Source organism: Charadrius vociferus, unplaced genomic scaffold, assembly GCF_000708025.1.
Source record: "Charadrius vociferus isolate BGI_N301 unplaced genomic scaffold, ASM70802v2 scaffold261, whole genome shotgun sequence".
NCBI classification, from domain to species: Eukaryota; Metazoa; Chordata; class Aves; order Charadriiformes; family Charadriidae; genus Charadrius; species Charadrius vociferus.
The window spans coordinates 3,931,095-3,955,258 of NW_009646856.1; the positions used below are offsets into that span (position 1 = coordinate 3,931,095).

A 24,164-nucleotide genomic window follows, 5' to 3' on the forward strand; every position below is an offset into this window, starting at 1 on the left:
GTTCTTGTAATTCTCTTTTGTTGTGCCTTGGCTGTTGTAACAAGCAGTAATCTAGAACAGATATACCAGGATGGATATCCTGTGTGAGGACACCGATATTTAGGAATTGGTTGCTCTCTTTTAACTCTACTTTTGTAAATTTCAACTTTAATTTTAATTTCTCTTAAAACTCGAGGTGCTTGTTTTATACTTTCTGGTAGAAAGCTCACTGCAGTCAAATGGAATTTAACATGTCTGGGGTACACTGACATATGAGAGGGGATTTCTGTTTTGTAGATGTTCTGGAGATGGTAACTTAGCTTCCTGAGGAACATGGAAGGAGAATACAATAAGTAGGTGAGGTTACTGAAGAGGCCAGATTGCATCTAACACTTCACTATGCTGTTGAAGAGTGTTAGGATGTCTTGGAAGGAAGGAGATAGCAGTAGCGGGGCTACTTTCACAATAGGGGCTCTACAGAATTTCTGTTTTCTTCCTAGCTTGTCTGTTATTCTTTTTGTTCATTAATGGTGGGAAGGGAAAGAATGTGGTGGCAGGTTTTGGCTACATAAGTAAGACTTAGTTAAAAGCGAGTTCAAATGCCTGTGAAGTTCTAAGACTTGGCTTATTTGGCACACATATTTCTGCATAAGCAGTATGCTGGGAGAAGTGCTCTTTAATACAACACAGGGTATTTGATGAGATTCCAAGCTAAATATAGGGACATTCCTAAAAAAAAAATAATAAAATTTTTAACTTTACCTGTTATCGGAGAAAAAACTCATCAAATATTTGGCAATACAAAGCTATGCCCTTCAGTTTTGCCAAAATAATATTACTGTAACACATCGTGGACTTGACTTTGTACTGCATTTTCAAATGGTCTTCAAGAAAAAGTGGAGTTCTGATGCAACAGTTCAGTTGTGTAATAATGTCTGAGAGATCGAAGAGCTTGTTTAACAAAAAAGGTTATCTTTGGTTTTAATTGGGAATCTGAGGACTGAAATATTGGTTCTTTTTCTGTCTGTGAGTGGTAAAGCAGACTATATTGTCACAAGGAAAAAAGTTTATATTCTCATTGTTTTACAACTGAGCCATTAATATCAGTTTATACATTTGTTATCTTCTTGTAGGTATTCTATATTATACTGCAGTTCTTTAGCCCACACCCTGAAGCAATAAGAATTGAAAGGAAAAAAAGAGATGATCTAAACTGGGAAGACTGGCAGTATTTTGCTAAAAATTGCAGTATTTTTGGAATGGATAACAATGGATCTCTGGAAAAACCGGACTCTGTCAACTGTCTCCAGCTTCCTAGGTATGAGTGGGTATTATCTACATAATACAGATTCTTTGAACAGGTAGCATCCTGACACAATTCATTTCTATGTCCCAATGAGATATGATCTTTTAATTTGGTATACTCATTTATTGTGGGCTACTGAGTATATAAAAGATCCCAAATTTGACCTTTTGATTGAAGATTGCCAAATGGTTGTCTGTCATTTTTGTCAGATTTCAGACATTAAGGAATGTGACACAGTTGATTCCTCCGTTATTTTTGAGCTGGACTTTTGAAATTTTACATGCTTGTGTTTTGGGGGCTATTGTTGGTAGAATTACAGAACATTGAGATGAAGAGTGGAGGAAGGTAGTGATATAACAGATTGTTTAAAACAATCTAGTGAATGTGAAAGTATACCTCCTGGTCTCTGAGAGTGCAACTTGTTCTGAAGCTTAGAAGAGAGGCCAAATTTAAGTACAAAAGCCAATCATTCAGCCTTACTACTAACCATACAAAACGTGTAAGAAATTGATTGAAAACTGTGTCATGAAGCTTTCTAAACTTTCTAAGTAAGAACAAAACCAGAACGGGGGGGGGGGGGGGGTGGGAGGGGGCAAGAAGGGTCATTATTCCATTTTAGAAACACGTTGCAAGGCTTTTTACTAGACAGTTAGCATGTACAAATTTAAAAATATATAATGTATACAATATATATTTCATAAATACAGCATATAACATGTGTAGTTAATATATATTATAATTTTATACACATGCACATGCATGTATGTACATATATATATTTGAATCTGTACCACTATGTATATTCAAATGCACTGCATCTTGCCTGAATTCAGATGTGACTCAGTATTAGCCTTGTTTAGTACTTGGCTGGAAATTGGTGAGAAAATACAGTACCAGGTGCTGTAGGCATTTCACTTTTTTTGTTGTTTCACTTTTGCTACCTTCCTAAGACTTTTCAAGTGTCAGCATCTTTGTTCTCCAGGAGTTCACTGTTCTGAGGAGAGGAGCATAAGGTCATCTGAGTTACACCAGTTTTCAGCAAAAGACTTTGAGCTTTATTGCTGATCCTTGGAGCAGAGAGTACAGAAGGGCTTACTCTCAAGTAAGGCAAATATTCTTGGATAAATAACCCAAATGAGGTGTAATGCCCTTTTCAGCCCAGAAATATGTATTTGTATATTTTCTAAAAAGAACTGAGGAGTTAAGTATGAACTCTTTCCATAAATGTTTTGTGAGTAGCGCTGTTTCTCCCCTTGGATTACAACGTAAGTGATGATAGGAAGTGATATGAATGAATGATTTTGGGTACAGCTGATGTACAGAAGGCTTTGTTTAAAAGATAAGAAATATATCCTGTAATGATGAGTATTCTATGTACTCAAGGAGAACTTACTGTTGGAACAATGCTCCAAATTTGTGTCAGCAATGTAGCAGAGCTCACTGCTGAGACCTTTATAGGAGGGGAAGGTGATTTTATTGTAAAACAAAACTGGTTTCTCTGTGTCTCTCTCATACCCACATCCTTGTCAGTTCCAAGACAAATCCAAATTATCCGTCTAGGATTTAGACAACCAGTATGCTCATATCCTGGTGGTCTAGCCAGGACTCCTTCAGTTTACCTGGACGGCAATTGACCTTGGCTTTGAAATCCTTACTGTGCCTTGAGGTGAGGGTTGTTGGTTTGGTGACCACATGCTAGTAGTGAGTGGAGTCTTTTTTTGTCCTTTAGGAGATGCAAGTGATTAAGGTTTTTGTTTCTTTATTCTGTATCACCTCTGTAAGTTAGGAGTTGCTCACTGTCCTTTATGCCCATGTCAGAGGCTTGAGTCTTTGCTTAGTCTGAATATTGGCTGGCCCTTCTTTTAGGATCTCCTCTGTTTTCCTGGTTTCCTGAGAAGCTGTGTGTAGGTGCCCTAGGATCTTGATGGCCTGCTTATCTAGGTGACATCAGCCTTACCGTCCTTCTGCTGTTCCTTCTGGTGCTTCCATACCAAGCTGGTGTCATTCATCTGCTATTCGTACCCGCTTTAACATTTCCATTACAGCTCTATAAGTCATGGAAGAAAAATATTTTATCTAACTTTCTGCGGAGGGGAAGTTCTGGTGGAGGCAAGTTCTACCTATAGCTAAACTCTACCTAGTAAATATATCAACGTGAGATATAATTCAAACCAAATTGTGGTGCAGTTTATGTATACTTGTTTACTCAGCCTTTGCTTGGATTCTCAGTACTGCTCTTCCCCTTCTTGAGCTTAAATATATAGTTTACTTTCAATCCTGCTGCATTCCATTAAATTCTCTTGCATTTCTCTCACTGGAAGGTGGCATGTGTTTCTAACTCTGCTGACTCATCGAATGAGATGATACAATACAATGACTCCGGAATTAAAAATATAATTGTTTCTGTATGTTTTTTATATATGTTTAGCAGGTATATAATTAACAATATGGGCATGTTAATTATCATGTTAGTCATCTTGAATAATTTCATGTTTCTCAAAGACATTGTGTTAAACTTTTTGGAAACTTAGTGCAGATGACGCTGTACCAGTCACACTTCACATTTTGAAGTTGCCCTTGAGAGGCTTTAGTTTCAATTAGAAACTTAGTGTCCAGAGAAGAGCATGGCAGTTTGGGGCAGAACAGACATATAGAGGACATTTCTTTTCCCCTGGTTGAATTCTGGTGACTGGGAATCCACTGACATAAGAATTTTCCCCAGAAACCACAAAAAAACTGATGTACAATTAAGTGGAGACCATCTCTGAGAAAAAGGATATTAGGAGATAGAATCTGTAAAATATGTGATATTTTGATTTTCATTTGTTTTCCTCTCTGTTTGAACAGCTTTACACCGTATTCCCGTGGTAATCTAACTTTTAGTGTTCTTACCCCGGAACCAAATCACCGACCTGGTTACAATGACTTTTACAATACTCCATCTCTCCAAGAATTTGTAAAAGCTACACAAGTGAGGATTCATCTCCATGGCCAGTATCATACTAACGAGACTTGGGTAAATTTTAGGCATAGATATTATGGAGTTAATGAAGTTACAGTCAGCGGAAGGTAGGTGTTATGGAACTCTTCCCCCACCTATCACTGCCACCTGACTATTACAGCTGTGCAAAGTATATAATGACCTGCCTAAATTTTAATGAAGTTTTTCTGCTTTTACATTTATGAATGAGAAGGGAATTTGGTCTGAAGCAGTGCATCAAGTTTGAAATGATTGGTGTACTGTTTTTTATAAATCATTTGCTCACATGTTATTTTAAAATTAATTATACTTACACAAATCTGTCAAAAGCAGTCTTTTCCTTGGGGTTACCAATGCTTATGATTGAAACCATGGCTTGTGCTTTACTTCAGTAGCTCTTCCAAGTTTCATTATAGATTCCCAGACATGGCAATTAACGGACAAGACTTTTAAGAGTCTTAATGCAGAGCTCATTCTTTGTTTTAGCTATAGTTGTCCTTTTAAAACTGGGCAGCTGTCAGTAAAAGTGTTACATTATCTGTGACTGACAACTTTATTGCATATGATAAGTGTGCTATCTTGTGAAAGGATTAATTATGCCCTGTAAATAATATGCAAATTTGGCAATGAAATAGTTTCCAAGAAGTGTATGGTGAAGATTTTTGTTAGTAAGTATTATTTCTGAAATTATTTTGGTAGTTCTCATTTTGAGAGAAAGCACCCCATTAGAGGTCTTGTTTACCTTAAATTTTCTGCGCTACTAATATGGTTTGATTATTGATTTAGATGTGTTATGATAATGCTTTTACTAAAATAGCTACGATCTTGGTGACTATGTAACAGTAGAATTATTTCAGCTGTAGTTTGCAAAGTTATGCTGTACCTCCAGAAGAGCTCTACCTTCAGGTAGAGTGGAATGGTTATTGCCTATTAATTAGTATTCTCTAAAGATTTTATTTTAGTAAGAAATGGACATTTTAACTGAGATCAAAATGGGTTAAACTAGAGAATTATGCTTGATACGGTTAAGATTTCTTGAAAAACTATAGCCACACTGTAAGGCTTAATATTGATGAATAATTGCCATTTGTTAATTAAAGTTTTATGTATTAATGTTATATACTGAAATATAGTTTTCATTACTTATTATGTAAGGTAACAGTAGCTCTACTACCTGCTGTTTTTTGTTTTCTTGGAAAGCAATTGCTGATACTTAAAAAATATGTTGAGTAAAGTAGTCTCTTCTAGGTTAGTGTATTTAAGAACATTCTCTTTGGTGGTGTTTATTTGTTCTTAATAAAGAACCAGACTGTAGTACCCAAAATTGTCTTCATGACCGTGTTCTATGTTGTTGGACAGAAGTGTTTCCATGTTAAAATTCTTTTTTCGCTGCCTATTGTTCTTTCAGGTGTGATTGCTATGGCCATGCTGATAATTGCGACACAGCTGTGGAACCATATAGGTGCTTGTGTGTCAAGGAAAGCTACACAGAAGGAAATAATGTTAGTTTCTCCTTTGTCTGTCTATGTCATCCATGAACAGCCTCAAAATTGGGATTTTAGTCCTGAGAAAAAGCATGTGTATGTGTGTTAGTGTTGACTTAGCTTTTACAGGGAAACTTTCCATAGCAGGGTTTGTATTAAATAAGGAAAGAAGAAACTGCCCCCTACTCCCCACCTACGGCCAAAAGCCATTCTACCACAGCCCATTAGGAGTGCTGTGTTCAGGAATTTGATTTCTTGTTAGCTGAGTAAGCCACTTAAAACATTAGTTGCAAACCTGAATTTAGATTGTCAGCATCTAATAAAGATTATGGCTCTACTTGCTGTAGCAACTAGTGAATGATCTGTAGAGTGAAAAGGTATTGAAGATCCAATGTTCACAGCAGATGTGCTTCAGCGATTTATTTATTTATTTATTTATTTTTAACTCTACAGTAGTTCTAGTCTGGTCCTATGGACTCCAGACACATTCAGTAGATGGAGTGCAGTAGGCAAAGTCCTGGAGTTCAGCTTCCAATTTAGTTTTATTTGCAAGGGAACAGTTCAAGTGGTACAAGACAGCTCCATAATGCAAATCAAAGCACAGTAAATGCAGAAGATTTGGAGATTTGCTTCAAAACTGCATGCCTAATCTAATGTAAAACACTAACATAGATTAACCTACTGATACTTGGGACATCTGTAGATTGCAGTGTCTGACTTCAGCTAAGAATGAGATCTTGTAATGCAATTCTTTTACAAAATATGTCTAAGATAGGAAGAGTTAGAACATTTTGGACTTGATTTTAAATGTCTAAATATTTAAATTTAAAATAGTTGAGCACAGTTAAAGTACTGAGACATGCCCGTACATATGTATTTTGTATTTTTTTGGGGGTCTTATTCCTTATTTTGATCTAAACCAGTGGTTTGAGTAGTGGCTTTTTAAAACATTGAAAATCAAGCTTTAAACTTATTTATTTAAGGACAGCCTATAAATGTCAGTTTCCCATAGTTTTTGCTGTCATATACGACATTTGCTTATCTTTAATCTGTAGGAGCAACATGATTGTTCTAATAAAAGAACAAACTTAATGTTTATTTTTACTGCTCTGTATTTTCAGATAGCTGATATTAAGGTTAAATTTCTTGGAATTAATTAAAAGGCCGTATTAAAAAATCTAGATAAAATCTAGAAAATATGTTCTTATCATTGCTTTGCTTTGCTCTTAACAATATTTCTCAATAAAGAGGGATTTTGTGTACTGTAGTGTGTAGTTGAAACCTACCAAGTTGCAAAAGTATAATTTTCCTACTAGCTTGGCCATAGAAAAACCAAAATGGGGTTTTTCAGTATAAGTCGTGGTCTTCTAGAGAAATATGTAGAGGACAGCTTAGAATAATGGTGCCAGTTCGCACTTATTTTGTGCAACCTCTGATTTTCTTGGAAGCTTTTCACATGCAACTTAGCAAAAGGAGAACGATGATGTATGAGTTAACAAAACTTGCTCAAAGAAAAGGTTCTGTCTCTAGATCGATTATTTTTCTCAAAAAAAAAAAGGTAAAGAAGTTGAGGTTAAGAAAGAATGAGCTACGTCAAAGGAATGAATAGCACAGTCCCACTGAATGTTAGATTTCTGTCGTAAGTACGTGTTGTGTTGCTTGCTGCATTTATGCCTTTTGGAAACAGGCCTTCTAAAAATTAAGACGACATTACGGAATAGGAACAGCAGTAGCAAAGGGGAGACTAATCTCACATCAAAACCCCCCCAAGCAGTTGGTGCTTGCTAGAATAGAGCAGGAAATGTTAACCTGAGAGCATTTGATAGTGCGCTTGTGATCATGTGAAAGGTCTTTGTAGAATTTCATAGGGGTTCTAAGTTTTTTAAGCAGAAGTGTAGGATCTAAAGTCCAAATGGGATTTGAACAGAAAATTAAAGTTTTTAGATGGGTCAAATTAGAAAAAAAAATTCAAACTGACAATGTCCCTTTAATTAGAACACACATTGTGAAATGTTACTTTGTAGGGATTACTTATAAATATTTAATAAGATCTGGAAGTTCACCAAGCACTCCTGCAAGACTTATGCTACCTTGTGAAAACAAACCAAGTACATTTTAATGATGTATCTGCCTTATCAGATATTTTCTGTCAATGTTAATGGGTTGTTCCAGTGAGTGTCACATTTCTGACTTGGCATATATGTATTGTAACTATAGTTGAAATGCTTGAATTAACCATATTCATTCAGAGTACAATAAGGATGTTGTTTAGTTATTTTCCTTGTTCTTTAATGGCCATGTCAGTATATACTAAATATGAAATAAAATAGAAGTAGCAATAAAATAGAATTAATATTTGCAAATAGATCACTAACTACTTTGAATTTTATCAAGGATTTACATGAAATCCAAGCAGCTTAAAGGTTGTTTATTTTTTAAGGCAAACACGTAAAAGCAAAACCAAAATCCATCCTGATTTTTGACTGTCATTGACATTGATAAAACTCTGTCTTATAGACTTATACCTGTGTTTCTCAGGCTCCTACCACAGAGAGTTAGGCTTTTTTTTTTTATTGTTATTATTAATAATTGGGATTCAATTAAGCCTTTGATGAAATAAGTTTCCAAATATAAACTTTTTTGGTAGGGAGGAAGCAAATGTTTTCTGAGAAGAAACTACACTGTCAGCAAATAGTCTTTTTTTAACTTCTGTCCCATGCTAGCAGTAAGTCACCACACTGAGGGGGTATAAGGCAGCTTTTGTTATTTCATATCTTGGACCAGAAATCAGAGGTTCCTTGACAAGTTCTTAACATATGGCCGAGTATGTCCTTGTCACACTTACACTTAATACAGCTAAAATTACCATCTTGAATTTATCTGGCATATACACCTGGATAGCTGTTCCGCAGCAAAGCAACGCCAGAAACTAAAAATTTGCATAATTCATTACAAATAGAAATCTTAGTTATTTGCATCAGCTTGTTATGAAATTTGACATACCAAATGGAATTTCTTTTTTTTTTTTTCTGAGTTCTGTTTTGATGAAGAAATATGGTCTATGAAATTTGAGATGATGGGAAGAAGGGAATGTTTAAGAATGACTTGCAGATGTTGAGGGGCCAGATTAAGAAAGAAGAGTAAATAAATCCTCACAGAGCTTGTATCTCATCTTATGAAAAAGATGTTCAGCTTCTTAATTTATAAATTTTTTTGTAAATGCTGTCCTGCTTTAGGAAATAGCTCTGCCTTTTACAAATGGAAACTGAAGCACCAAGAGTGGAATCCAGATTTTGGTAACATTTATATGCAAAGACAAATTTATAGATATGTGAATAGCATGTCCAAAAACTTTCCATGGTGTCACGTGAAAAACTGGAAACAGTCCATGAAAAAAACAAGACAATTAAACAAGGTCAGCCTGACCTTACAACCTCCAAGCCTCCTTTAAATCAGTCATACACAACCTAGTAGAAAGGTAATGGCAAAATATACACGAATAATTGTAGAAATAATAATAGAAAATAGAATTTAAAATAAATAAAGCAACTGTGATAAATGCTTGAGAAGGTATGAGTGGAAGTGAGAGAGTGACTGGTTACAGTAAAGGCTTCGTGTCTTCAGAGTTTTCTGTGCAAATAATTAATGGTTTTAAACATCTGTCTGAAAACTGAATATAGCATTTACCAGGAATTGGATAAATAAGAGTTTTTATGTTGCTACAGAAGAACCTATGTAAACCTTAGTTAAAGGTCAATCTGTATCATCATGTCACATGTTGGAATTGATGATACATAGTACCTGAGGAGCTGTAAATATTAACTATAGTAAGTGGTCACTCACTTAATAACGAAGACTTCTAGCTTGCAAAAGCAAGCAAGCTAGCAAAAATTGCACTTTTTCAGAAGCTCTGTGCCATAATTTGTCTGTCCAGATGATAGGCCTGGGAGGAAACTGATTATATCAGAATGAAAAGAATGGAAATCAAGCAGGCAGATGGTTGACTGGAGTTTTAGGAAACAGTAGGCAGAAAGGCACCTACTTCAGTAGTCTTACCTGCCTGAAAATTTTAGATAACTTTTGACGTGTCTGTGGTTGTTTGTCCATGGATCCATCCCTGGAAAACTGGTGTAATTTCACAGTTCAAAGATCCAGGCTTCTAAAACAATTTGTGTACAGCATTGCTGAAATACTCAAAGAACTTGTTGCAGTCTCAGATACCTTGTGATTTGTTGCACAGGTGATGACAGGCTGAAGGAACTGGAAAGTAGTCATTATCCCTTATACATTTTGATCTGATGTTTGTAAGTTTTACTTAAGAGGTAGGCAGAGGGCAGCTAGCCGTTGTTGCCTCTCAGAAACTGAGAAGGCTGTTTCAGTCTGGAAGTGATTTTCAGGGGCTTATCCACTGTGCAGGATTTATTTCATTTAATGTGAAAGACAACTGAGACCCAGCTAGGCTGATTCTTCACTGTTGTTGGAAGTAGCTGTTGTAAGTCGTAGTGCCGCATATATTTATTGATTTTTCTACGATTTTTCACATATTCCATGTAAGTGCCTAAGTGTTTAGCCAGTATGGGTTTTTTCCCTTCTTTTACCCCGATGGAACTATTATTAAAAAGAAAATAGAATCCCATGCAATAGGATCCTCAGAGGAGTGAAATCAGCCCTAGAATACATAGTGACTGTGGCTACAGCACTCTGTAATGTTACAGGAGAGTGGAATTCAAAGGCTTATTCCAAGTAGACAAAGTATAAAGAGGGAAAAATAAACACAAGGTCTCTTACTATTTAATATACTGACCAAGTCAGAGTTTTGGTAAAACAGAACACATGCTGAACTCATCAGCTACAAAACATGCATCCTCCCTCTCTCTTATTTTACACAAGTCCTACAGGGTTGGAGTCTAAACGGGAGTTAGAGGGAGTTGGATGCCTGATTTGAAAATAGTTTTGAATTTTAATCCTGGAGAATTTAAGTGTGAATTAATTTACTGAGCAGTCTGATGGTCAGAATTAGTATGGTTGCGTAAGCTTTGGTTTTGTTTGACTTAGTGTGGCTTCACATGACTTCACCAAAAAAAACATGAAGGAAAGAGGAGTTGAATAGGAGTATATATTATGCTGCGTGACAGCATCTGTGCTAGTGGTGGACATCTTGGTTGTGCCCCATTATTGGAGTCTGGCATTCAGAATGGTAGATCTTATGTTCTTTGTGCGTCAGGTTTTTTGTCAGTCACTTTGCTATTGCAAAGCAGCAGTGGTATCTTTTCTTAGAATGCTATTTGGCATACAGTATTTGTAAACCACCTGTTACGGCTGTGCTTAGTTTCTAAAATTATATTGCATCCTTTTAAGGTATGTGTAGTGTTATGGTAGAACCCCATAAGACACTTCACTTCTATTCTGTTCTGTCTTCCTTAGTCACTTGGAGTAACTCAGAATGTTCTAGCTTTCCCCTTCCCCCCCTCCCCCCCCTTAATAAAACCTGGCTTTTGAGTTAAAAAGCTCTTTGGTCTTTGGGGAGTTCATAAGAAACAGATATGGTTCAAATATCTGCTAATGTGCAGTCTTGGTAGATAGTCAAATGCTGTAGTGAGGGTGCTGAGGAAAAGCCACGGGGAAATTCAGACAACTGTCTCTAGAGTAGAGCTAAGCTACACTGCAATAGATATTGCCTAGAAGCCATATTTATTTGGCTAATGAAGCTAAATGGAGTGAAAGCAGACTTTCCATTTGGGTACAGACTGGGATCTTGTAGGAAGGAAAAAATAGTATGTGATTAACTGTCCTATTATAGTCAACGTCTACAGGGCGGCCTAAATAAACGTGGTTGGGTAATACGTATAATGGAGTTTTTCAAAGACAAGACAGCATTTCATAATGCCTGAGAAGGTGGCGTTGATATCACTTCAGCAGATATTTAAATCTGTACTGTTTGTGGCATATGTATATTATCGACGCATATGTATAATATATGTATTATAGGTGTGTATGTACACTGGTTATTGCAACCAAACTTTGACTGACAGGTGTGAGAAGGGAACTCCTACACAGGTTAGGAAAAGAAAAAAAAGAAAATTCTACATAACATTTTAAAAAAAAAAGTATGCCATCCAGAGGCAAGCAGCGGGATATTTTGGAAGTGGAGTGAAAGGTTCTAATTGATTACGACTTATTGTAAGTCTTAAAGTATTGTTACCGTTGCCTCCTGAAGTATTTCTTTGAATATTTGTTGACTGTTTCTTCAGAGGCACTGTCCTCAGCGTTCTGATTGACCAATAAGGTACTTGGCACATAAAGGCTTAGGCTGAAGTCACTGGTGATCTTTCCATAAGTGTGCTGGACTCAGAAATTTTGAGAAGGCAAGTATTGATAACAATTTTAGTAAAAAAAAAAAAAATAAAAATATCCTGAATTCATTATTGGAAATAAGTTTATCATCATAATTTTAGACTAATGAATAAGCCAAGATGAACTAGACATTTTGATGTTCTGGCTCCATGTAATGTTTTCTCAGAAAACTGTTTTCACAGAAGGTGAGCAATTCCTATCAAGAGGACATGTATGTTATTGTCCATAGGGAAAGCCATATATTTAACACTTTTTCTGAAGAGCCTAGATATAACTGAGAACAAGGACATCTGCAAGTTTGTGGGGTTTACGGTTATGGATAAAGGCTTGTTTTGTCAAGAAATAACCTTCTTTGTAAGTCTGCTGCTAGACCTTGTTCAGACTTGTCAAAGGCTTTTTGGGAATTTACCTATCCATTTTACACGTGGTAGCCAAGAACCAAAACCTGGATCTCCTGAAACCTTTGAAAATCTCAACAACTATGCTTGTGACAGATACAGAGTTTACATTTGGTGAATGGAGACCTGAAGATCACAATATGTACATCATCATGGTACCAAAAGTGAAAGTCAAACATGGCAGGTCTGGAAGTTAAATGCAATTTTTAACCTAATAATCATGGGACAAACTCAGCAGGACACTGTGGGCATCCAGTACACATTTTTAATGCATACAGGTGTGACAACTGCTAGAACAGCAATTGTTCCATAGTCATTGCCAACTTTTGAATGACTACTTTTTTTCCAAGGCTTTTAAAAAGCTTGTCAAAGTTCTAGAAGTAACCGTACAAGAGACACGGTAGTTCAAAGAGACTCCATGCTATGCTATGTAATCAAATGCCATCTTTTTCTCTCTTACTCTTTAGTGCTTGTGTGTCATTTAACGATAGCTGCAAGCACAGGTGTGCATGAGTAACAGATCTAAGATTGAATCTGAAGTGAAACGATGAATGCTTTCAGCAGCTATGTGGCTGGCCAGGCACAAATTGAAATTCAGGGCTGGCAGGGTGGTAGCGATTCCTGTACTGCTTTGCTTTCAAGGAGGACGTACTGTAGACATGCTGTGAGGCGCAGCTGCATGGGTGGGATGCTTTGGCTGGGAGCTCTCCTTTCTTCCTTGCACTTGCATAAGTTGTGCAATGCCTGAACGAGCCCTGGTCTCATGATGCTGGTGCTGTGTAATGCTGATTGTCCTCAACTAGAGACAAAGGGAGTGACTGGAGAGAGGAAGAATGGATGTGAATGAGGGAAGGACTTGAATAAGTTTAAGCTGTGTAACTTGTGTAACAGGTATGGTCAAGGCGTTCCCCTTGGTGTATTTAAGCTGGAATAATCACAATTAGGCTTCTTTTGATAAACAAAGGCCAGAGTTCAAGATCTCAAGTGAAGCCCTGCTAATTTTTATCCCGAAACCTCCTTTTTCTCTCGCTGTGGTGCTGGTATGGTTTTTTGTTGTTTTGTTTTTAACAGATTGCAAAAAGGTGTAGTGGCAATTCTTATCTTACCTCTTACTGTTAATTTCATTTATTAAAACTAAATTTCAGTAGATAAATTTGTGTGTTTGCATTTTCACCCCCAAGTTGCTTCTGTTATGAGCTGTAACTGCTCCGCAGCTCTTGGACTATCTTAATCTTATGTTTTCTAATTCAGTTTCTCATTTAACTCATAGTTGATGCTTTCCCAGCATCAGCTGTGAACAAAACAGTTTTGAAAATTCAGAATAGTTTCCTAATGATCAGTGTATAGGTGATGTAGGCACACTGGGCCTAAATAATTGTAATAGTGCTTGAAATAACAGACATAAAGAAAGAGGAGCACACTTCTGGAACTTAAAAAGAAAGAAGTTGCCCATATACTTTATAGAAGCAACTTACTTTGAAGCATTTAAATTCCTTCTGAAGGATGGGGATTATAATTGCAATATATTTTTGTTAGATCCAACAAGGCACCAGTATTTTGGGAATGGACTTTTAGTAATGCCATTTAAATTACAAAAAAAAATTATTCTAAACAAATAACTCTCCAGTACTTTGAGCCAGTTTCATAAATCTAGTTGGATTCTTCACCATTAAGAGAACATTAAGAGAACATAAGCGTCCAAAATGCTATCCGTTCATTAACTTTAGGAAATGTAATTTATTTTTAGTTCTTGATGAACCAGTAAGCACAGTAAATTTTCCCCTTGAAGTTTTGTAGAGTCTGTTATTAACTGAAGTTATTCCAACTTCAAATTCTTCACAAATCTCTACTTAGAAGGTAATATTATGAGTTCATTGAAATAAAAAATGAGCTTCTGAGGTGCTCCTGAACTGCTTAGATATTTTTACTGGTTTGGATTTAAGCTAGTTGAGTACTTGAATATCATTAGTCTTTGTATCTCATAAATTTGAAAATAATTGAAGAAAACAAGATAGTTTGTTTAGCTGTTTATATAAACAATGCACCTGCTATCCTAGTATTGCATTGGTGTCATATGTAAAATATAACTTGACAGAATTTAATATGTGTACAGATGTACATTTTTTGTTTAAAATTTCTTTCTTGAAAAATTCATGAGATAAATGCACATTAAGAAGTGCTGATATTTCAGATGCTCTGTACAACATCACATATTTGGCCATAGGAGGCCTTTTGTTTCACTTACATGGTGAAATAGTAACTGTACAAACTACTACTGCAAACCACGATAACAGACATTGTTTAAAATGCATCCAAATGGATGTATTAGGTGAAGACATCTTCTGTGCCTCAAACACACTAGGCACCATTTTGCATCTTTAGAAGTTTAAGTAAAAATGAATCTTGGGACATTAGCCTGTGTTGAGTATCGAAATACTTAAAATTTATCCTTCTGCCCACCTTCTTGATTTTAGTCTGTTGTTAAAGTAACTTGAAAAGATTTTTTTAAAAAAGGAGGCGGTTTTATTATTTCTCTATGTGCTTTCTCACTTCTTGTCTAAAAAAAAATAAAATTAATATTTAAATGGGAGAAACTACATCGAATGAAACATGAATATAGGGAATATAATAGTGCTCTTGTAAGGTAAAGAAATAGTATTTTCTCTTCTTTAAAATTTATTTTTTATTTCAGTGTGATCGCTGTTTGCCGTTGTACAACGACAAGCCTTTTCGTCCAGGTGACCAAGTCCATGCCTATAATTGCAAACCTTGTCAATGTTACAGCCATGCAGTAAGCTGCCACTATGAGTTAGCAATGGACCCTTTTCCTCAGGAACACTACAGAGGCAGCGGTGGAGTGTGTGATAACTGTCAACACAACACAGCTGGTAAGTCACACAAAAGAGAGTGGACTGTTTGTTTTACAGTCACTTTTTGACTAAGTGTTGTGTCAGCTGAAATTGCTGAAAAAAATGCTCAATGGCTGACATTCCAATAAATTCTCATGTGTGTGTATTTTTAAACTATACAGGCAGTGCAGTAATTACAATTGTGTCAATACTTAAGCTGCAGGAAAATACTGCTAAAATTTGATAACAATCTTATAAAATCTGCCGTGCAAAACACAGTCTAATAAATACTTAGAATGTAATTTCAAAGCTGTTTCCATTATATGTTCTAGAGCATTTAAATCCAGAATATCGTATTTCTGATTGAACCAGTTTAACTTATATTTAAAATGTTGTCAAATTTTGCTCTAATGTCAGTTTCTTGCTGATTGAGTAAAGGTCTCCATTCTGTGTAAGTAGTATATTTGAATACTTTTTTTTTAAAAAAACCAGTTCTGTTCTATTTCAGTTTTCTTGGCTTTGTCTAGTAAAGAGAAAAAAGAAAAGTTTCAGGTTCAATGATAATTTTTCCAAAAAATGTATAGGCATTTGCATGGCACAGCTTTTATATAAGTGTGGTATTATATAACAGATGGAAGTTTAATGGAGTAAAACATAGTTTGTAACAGGTTCATTGTTTCATATGCTCTGGATCACTAAATTGGCAGGTAGAGATGAAAGGTGCATTAAAATGGACGTCCTGAAAATTATAGAATTCCCTCAAAGGAATAGAGTCTTTAATTTTGAATTATACAGCTAATTTTAATGAATTGGAAGCCATAATGCATAACCTTTCTTTCATGCAGGAAGGAACTGTGAGCTGTGCAAGGATTTCCATTACAGACAAGCAGGTGCAGATCTTTCAGCCATCGATGTTTGCAAGCCCTGTGACTGTTACGCAACAGGCACCAAAAATAAGAGCCTCCTGTGTGATAATGTAAGTAGCCTCAATACAGCAAAACGACAAAACATTTTAATCAGCTGGGCAGACACCAGTAAGATGTTGCAAAGTGTATTTAGGTGGTAACTACTTTATAAAAAGCATTTAAGTTCAGCCTTTTCAAAGTGATAATTGACTTACATCAGAGACTGAAAGCTGAGAGAACGCAGAAAGCAATTTGAGACGTACTGTTGAAGAGTTCATCTAGATCAGCAACAGACATAAAAGATGCCGTACAAATTTTCAGAAGTGAATAGTAGTTTTTTGGGATACTAACAAGTACTCTGTGCACTCGGTAATGTTAAAACATCCAGGTTTAGAGTGTTTTTGAAGGTCTTGTTACTATCTTAAAATTACTAGCAGATTTTGAAAATTCAGGCAATAAGTTGAGTTTGAAATTGAGCTAAAATTAAGGTAGTTTTCCCTGTAATAAGGCAAGGATTGGTCTCCCTTTTAATTCATAAAGTCCATTTAAAAAAAGAAAAAAAAACAACCCACAAAGTGATGCAGAAAAGAGAAACACCATCAGCCATGCTTTTTAAGCCTATAGACCTCATTGACATTCAAGATGAAGAGTCTGATAATAAATCTGTCACTTTCAAAACATGAAAAAAAGCAGGAAAAGTGACTGAAGTCTTGAATGTACATTAAAAATATATGGTGGTTCCTGCTCTATTCACATATGTCCTGTCCATTGCCAAAATCCAAATTTTGTTAGGAAAAGGGAAGAAATAGCTTCTTTGTCTGAAATGTATTTTAAAAGCATTTTAAAGGTAAAACTGTTTTTTTCCAGGATTTGAGATAGAACTTCTTCAGCTTGTTGCCATGTTTTCCATCTCTTCTTTTTTCCAAACTTTTTTCATAAAGCCATGTCCAGCATTTTTCATATGATGTCTCTTGTTACTGCATTTTATTTAACAGTAAGTTCTTGTGGATCCTGTTGTATTTTCATCCTTGTTTCTATAGCGCTACAAATACAGGCCCAGTTTGACTTAGTGCACCTTCAGAGGACATGTGCATCAGTGCATATGCTGAGTGATAAGCAAATTTAGCACCATGTGGTTTTTAAAATAATCCCCTGTAGTAAAAATAAAAATAATTTATAATTTTCTGTCTTCTGAAGATGCTACCTTTTGACAGTTATCACAGAAATGAAAAAAAAAAACCCCAACCAATGGAAAACCAAATATATCACATTAGGACTATTTTTTAAGGTATAAGAAAAATGAAAGCAAATGCTGATTTGTGTGTCCATGGTTTGCAGTGTAATGTTAACCTAAAAGAACTTTAGCTGTGATTAATAATAAGAGGAAGAGTAGTTTACAGAAATTACTGTTTTATAGTGAAATACACAAGAACATTGATGAAGCTTGACTACCAAAGTACGAATAGGGACATAAAATGGGAAAAATGGGGGAGGCTGTATTGCTCAATAAAGCATCAATTGACTGCTGCAGTAGAAGCAGAGCAGGGAGAAATGATTAAGAGGCATTAAAGAATAGATTAATAAGGCTGGGGACTAAAGGCTGAAATGAATTACATGAAATAGGAAGGCATCACTGAAGGAAGTGTTTCCAAATTTGACCTGTGGAAGATGGACTCATAAGGAATAAGGACCCTACTCATGAAAATTAATTGTCACGTCACAATGATAATTTTCAAGGAAATATGCCAAAAATGGGGCAGAATACACTTACTACATAACTTACTATTTTCTGCAGTTCATCAAGATTTTTTTTCTTTCTACAAAGTGCCAGTTCTGTCACTAAGTTCCAAAAGGTACAGAATTCCAAAATTAATCCATTGAATCGCAAATTAATCTATTGAATCACACAGAGTATTTACTCATCAAATGAAGTATTATTAATGTAGATAGTTTACAGGATCGGTAGAAGAGCTTACTGTAACACAGTTACTCCCATCTAAGTTCTTTGGGCTCTTTATGAAAACTTTATGCATGTTCTGTTCACCTATTTCACTCATCCCTTGGTGAGAAGCACGTGTAGGCATGTAGCATTTCTCACTTGCATAGGTTCTCTGTTTTCGTACATCTATAGATCACGTCCACTTACAGGTCAGCGTGCAACTTCCTTTGTATTTTAAAGCACGAACTAACACATTAAAAACTTCAAAATTATAACTTTATGGCGTATAGTAATGAGTGGGGTTTTAGAAGAGTGGTGTAGCAGTGCATCTGTGAGCAGTTCATGAGACCGTTTTTGTAGAGAGAGGTCTTCCCTTGAGACTGATGGGTACAAGAGAGAGAATTGCTACAGCCTGATAAAATTTGTCCACTTCTGTGCTGATTATTGACATCTAATCAGTGTAGAAAAGATAAGCGTTGGTTGCGTCCTCTTTGTGAACGTTTGTCACAAAATATTTCAAACAATCAGAAAGTCCAGATGAATTATTTGAGGTGCCTGAGTTTTATGAGAATGAGAGAAGAATTGGCTGCCATGTTCTCTTCTCCCTAACCATTCACACATGAGAAAATTGTGCCAGAATACTGCTGATGTGATCATTCTTGCTCTGTATGGAAGGCTGGAGATTAATTTCTTCTGGCCCTTATATCACAATCCTTGACTCATTTTCCTGTGCAGCTTTTTACCCAGACTGCTCTACAAATGCTTATGTATTCAATCAGGCACAGCAGTTTGTAGTCCTTTCATGCTTCTATTGTAATATGCCATATATAATGGTGTGGAAAAAAAAAAAGCACTCTTTTCCAGGGCATTGGTTTCCAGGCAAAGCTGAAGGTGCTGCTATTCCTTTTACCTAGTCTTTGGAAGTTCTGGTCTCAGTGAATTTGGGCATCTTTCTTTACCGAGCTTTTGCTGATTTTTAAAAATTCACTTTAACATGCAAGTAAATATGTATCATATACTGATTGCTGCAAAGAAGCTGTACTTTACTGCAGAGGATACTGTTCAGAGTTGCGAAGGCTTAATTGTCTTCTGTCAAGGTGGCAGCTGTATTGTCTCATGTTCCAAGAAAACTTTTTAAGGCATGAAGATGAGCAAAATGTTAGTTACTGTTTTCTCTGAAAAGTCGAATGAAAACATAGATTTCAGTGCTACCAAGTAAGCTTTTGAATAAGCTTCAAATTTCACCTGTCTGTACACTCCCTAAATACTGCTCTGTTGAATGTCTTCATTTTTTCCCTCAGACTTTTGAATGTTTGATTTAAAATTTTTTATGCATAATGGAAAAGCTAGCTAATAGCAGGGTATGTATATGTATTTTAAACCAAAGTAGCATCTTTAGTTCTGATAATTTTATTTCTGAGTTGATAAATTCTTTGATCTAAAATTAGAATGAGCATTCCTCTATTCTCATTTTTCCACCTACACAGCTTTCAACATTTATTGTGATTGACAATAAATAAATAACTGGAATGTGTGTTACAAGGGAAAGAACATAGGTAAAGCAGTTAATTAAGGGACTTTCAGTCAACAGATATATCAAATAGAATAACATACATACAGGATGAAAACATGTCAATGAAAATCTCAGGTGCATAGTGGAGTCCATAAGAAAAATCAAGTGATAAAACACTGTGTGTATTCTGAGTCCTGGATTCCCCTTCATGGGAGGCCTTTAATTTTATTGTTAAAATGAAGGAAAGTGAGCTTTTTATGTTAAATAATTCCATGGCTTCATTTCCGATGGGTTTTGTACCATGGGAATGCTGGGTTTTTTTGTGGTGGTTTGTCAGGTTATTTTGGTCCACTCCTACCCTTTGGAGTGTCATGGGCAAAGAATAAACACCTCATTTTACATTTTGAGCAGACGTAGTAGAAAGCTACTGACTTCTGAAAGTCATCGTATGTGATAACAAGAAGAGATAGCAGGGGAGTGAAAAGTAACGCCATTATTGCTGCTTATTCAATTTTCAGTTCCCAAAGCTGACATACCAAGAATACTCTCAGGTATTTGGTGGTCAGACCATTAACCTATGTGTGTGAGCCAGCACATCTTACAGTTCTCATTTCCTAAACTGAAGTAAAGAAAAAGTCAAGTCTTCAACCCTCTTGCTCCCCCCTCCCACTTCCTGAGATTGCAGTCAACTGGATGCTGGGGTCCTTGCCAGATTTGCATCAAGTAAGGAGGTAGTGAGAAGTGTATGATTAGCATTTATATGAAAAAGGTAGAATATCGAGATCAGTACCAATCAGTTGCAAAGCCAGCAATGGTAGGATGAACAGAAAGAATTTCATGCAGGAATTAAATATACCTGTGGGTCTTAAAATGTGAGTTTTAGGGTATTGCCACCTGGTTGAAGGAAGGTGCTTCTGTCCTGGTAGAGATTAAATAAATGAAATTAGTCATGACTCAGCCAATCGCAAAAGAGGTTTTTTTGTCATGTGTTTTGGTCTCAGAAGTTAACTTTGGTAAAAGAAACTTAAGTGCCAATTTTAGTTTTTTTTTTTTTTTTTAGTAACATCAACCCACAACTCATATTTATTCTCCAGAATTGGAGAGGCTTTCTGATTATGTTTCTGGCAGTATATTTCTTCTATTACAGGCACCAAAGAAATAGCTATCTGAAATTATAGGGATATCCAAGGAGAACAAGATGGTTTTAACTTTCAGAAAGGCTTAGGCTAGCTGTTTTTTTCAGCAAGTTCCATTCTATACTTCATGAATACATATGGCCCACAAGATTTTAAGTAGTCAGAAGATATATTTCTGAAACCATGATATGTGTTTTGATTATCTGCTCGATGAGCACTTTGGCGAAATAGTTAGCTGTACCCCAAACAATAATTAAGACAATTCTTTGGAATATGTCACCCTTTGTCCTGGGTACTTAAATATCTTCTTAAGTCCTTGCATCGCTTTAGTAACTGGACACTGGGAGGGTTCCTGAACTGGTTTCTCTTTCATTTTGTGATTCTAGATTATATGAGTTAGATTAGTGTCTCTCAATTAAAGAGAGGCATCACTACAGTCTAAAGGAGTGTAAACTGCTAGGTATATCTAAAATTCAGAAATATCTAGTATCTGCTTCCCGACTAAGGACAATGATGTTGTAGCTGTGATTTATGCAGGAGGAAATTGCTTGCATAGTTTTTATAACTGTTTACATCCAAGGATATAGGACTAATATGTATTTCGTACGTAAATTATAAATGACACCAGGGATATATGCTAACTCAGCATCGGTGATTTTCTGTATCAAATAACAGTTGTAATTATGGGGTCCCAAGATACACCACCACTTGGTAGTAATGCTCGGCTAGACTCATTGTCGTAGTGAACAATCTAGCAGGTATTTTCCATAAGTGCTTTAGTACTAAGATGGTTATTTTAATAGACAGGCTGTTTCTGTCTGCTTACTGTTTGGGTCAGAACCAGGCCTGTCAGGCATAAGGAACAGGAGAACAGATTGCTTTCTGCTCTTCTTCGATCAGATAATTAAAGTCTGTTTCTTTAAATGACAAATAACATTTGGATCGGGGGGAAGAGAGGAAGGTTCAGTAATATTGCCAGTGCACAGCAGGTGAAATCCTGGTGAATAAAATCTTTAAATGTTAATTGCTACCAGTATTCTCAATGATACCATTGTTTCCAGAGTAAGCTAGATTTACAGAAATAATAACAACAACAAACACCACTTTGCTTGATAATTCACTTACCATTTCTATAACTACATAAAAATCTTTGTTCTACGCATTTTGATGTAGATTTCTGTGTTGTAAGCTGTAGTAAACCTATTTCTGCAGCATTACAAACATTTGTCAGCTTGTACAACTTCTTCATAACAGTATCTGTTGCCAAGCATTCCGCAGTGCTTCTGGATTATTTTGGTGCTTCTCTATCTGTACAAAGAAATTAAAGATATTATTTTTCCTGGAGAAAATTTGAAGTGTATTCTTCAGTTGGCCAGATATTTCTCCCTCATTCTGCAGAGTTTTATTTGTTCTTCTGGCATTATTTTTTACCCTTTTGCTTAAGAGAAAGTTTGGGGACATCCATTTTCTGCAACTAAATGGGATGGAAATTACTGCTTCTCGTTAGTAGCTTGACATGTAAAATTATGCAGAAGATAATGGTGCTCTTTGCTTCTTTTGGCATGTGGTAATCTACACATTTCACTTGTTGCATCAGGAAATGGCTACCATCTGCTCACAATTAGACTTAGGTTTCCATGTATTTATGATAAGAACAGCCATACTGGATGAAATGAGTCATTCATGTAGCCCAGTATCCTGTATCCTCTGATAGTTACTAGACACTGGTGTTAAGAAGCATGATCCTTCTGTGATATACTATACTTTTCTAGATTCTAGTTATTTATGGTTTTGGGACTACCTGAGCCAAACTCAGGGGTAAATCTGAGTTGTCATGTTTGGTGTCCACATGTGGAATTAATCGAACTAATTTTTTAATGCACTTCAAAAAAAAAAAAAAAGGTATGTTTTTTATCTACACTTGAAGTGTATAGATAAAGTACTTCTTCATTGTTTTAAGATTGCTGTCCGATAATTTCCTGTGTTCTCTCCTTCTTATACTATGAGAAATGATGAATATTCATTCTGTAAGCCATTCATTAATTTATAGACACATATTCCCTTCATCTTAGTCATCTCTTTCCAAACTGAAAAGTCTTTTTTTTTTTTCTCTTGTCATTTATATCTTTGCTTATCCTACTCACTCTGCAACCTCTTATTTTAGAGAGGGTAACCAGGTATACAAATTGTGCAATCCATACACAATGGATTTTTATGAGAGGATGACATTTTCTGTATAATTTTCAGTTCTTTTCCTAATAATTCTAGTATTCCTATTGCCTTTTTAACTGCCTCAGAGCTTTCAAATGACTTTTAGGGGGAACGGAGCAGCTTTAACAGCTCCTTTCTTGAGTGATAATAGCTAATTTTGGACTCATTGCTATCTGCCTATAGTCAGCATTGGTTTTCTCCAGGTGTTAAGTTTGTATTTCTTCATGTAGAAATTAATTTGACTTTTTGATCATCCATTTGGTTCAGTGTATGTGATATTTCCAGATGTCTGACTTAAGGAAAGGGAGCGGAATCGTGAAATGTGATTTTTTTTCCTTGTGAAAAAGTACCAGTCTCTTCCAATACAGCAAACTCATGTTTTCATTTCTATTAATTTGCTCTGTACAGAAAAAGGCTACTAGTGTGTAGATCTCAGAAGCTTCCTTACACACTTTCAAGGAGATAGATTTAACTTTTATAATTTTTTTCCTCTTTAACTGAAGTTCATTTAAGCAATTAATAGCTCATAACTTCATATTTCAGTTCATCTAGAACTCTTGACTCTTGTATAGTCACTTTTCCACAGATAAGACTTTGCTAAAATCTTTTCCTTCTGACTTTTAGGTTTGAAACCAGTCTTGAAAATCGTTCCTAATACCGAATGGTAACACCTCTTTCATTGTGAACAGCTGTGAAATACTTTCTTTGCAGTCTTTGTTGTGGTTCTGTCTTTCCTGAATGCTACACAGAACCATAGAAGCATTAGTTTGCCATCTGCTCCAGCTGAAAGCAGGATTGTTGTTGGCACTAGATCCAGTCAGTCATGATTTTGTCTGGATGAGTCTTGATACCTCCTGGGGATGGAGAGTCCACATCCCCTCTGGGCAACCTGTTACTGATGCTGCTTTCCCCTCGTACTGAAAAGTTCTGATGTCCAATCTAAATCTGCTGATCACACCACTTAATTATTTATTGCCCTCACTATTCTCTGGTGGTCTTCCTTTGTTTCTGACATTTGACAAATTTTTTTTTTGCCTTCATGCCTTAAGCATGTTGCTCGTTAAAAGCTGATTTTTGTATTGCCTGATTCTGGTTTTAAAATTTGGTGAT

At 35.9% G+C, this 24,164-nt stretch overlaps 1 protein-coding gene across 1 annotated transcript in view; it reads left to right on the plus strand.

Moving 5' to 3' along the window:
* The window catches only part of USH2A (Usher syndrome 2A (autosomal recessive, mild)), a 394,584-nt gene that overhangs the window by 41,225 nt on the left and 329,195 nt on the right, over positions 1 to 24,164 (plus strand). Inside the window, 5 exon segments of the mRNA XM_009894321.1 lie at positions 1,113 to 1,297; positions 4,133 to 4,354; positions 5,674 to 5,767; positions 15,194 to 15,389; positions 16,196 to 16,326. Of these exon segments, the coding sequence (XP_009892623.1) occupies positions 1,113 to 1,297; positions 4,133 to 4,354; positions 5,674 to 5,767; positions 15,194 to 15,389; positions 16,196 to 16,326 (828 nt within the window).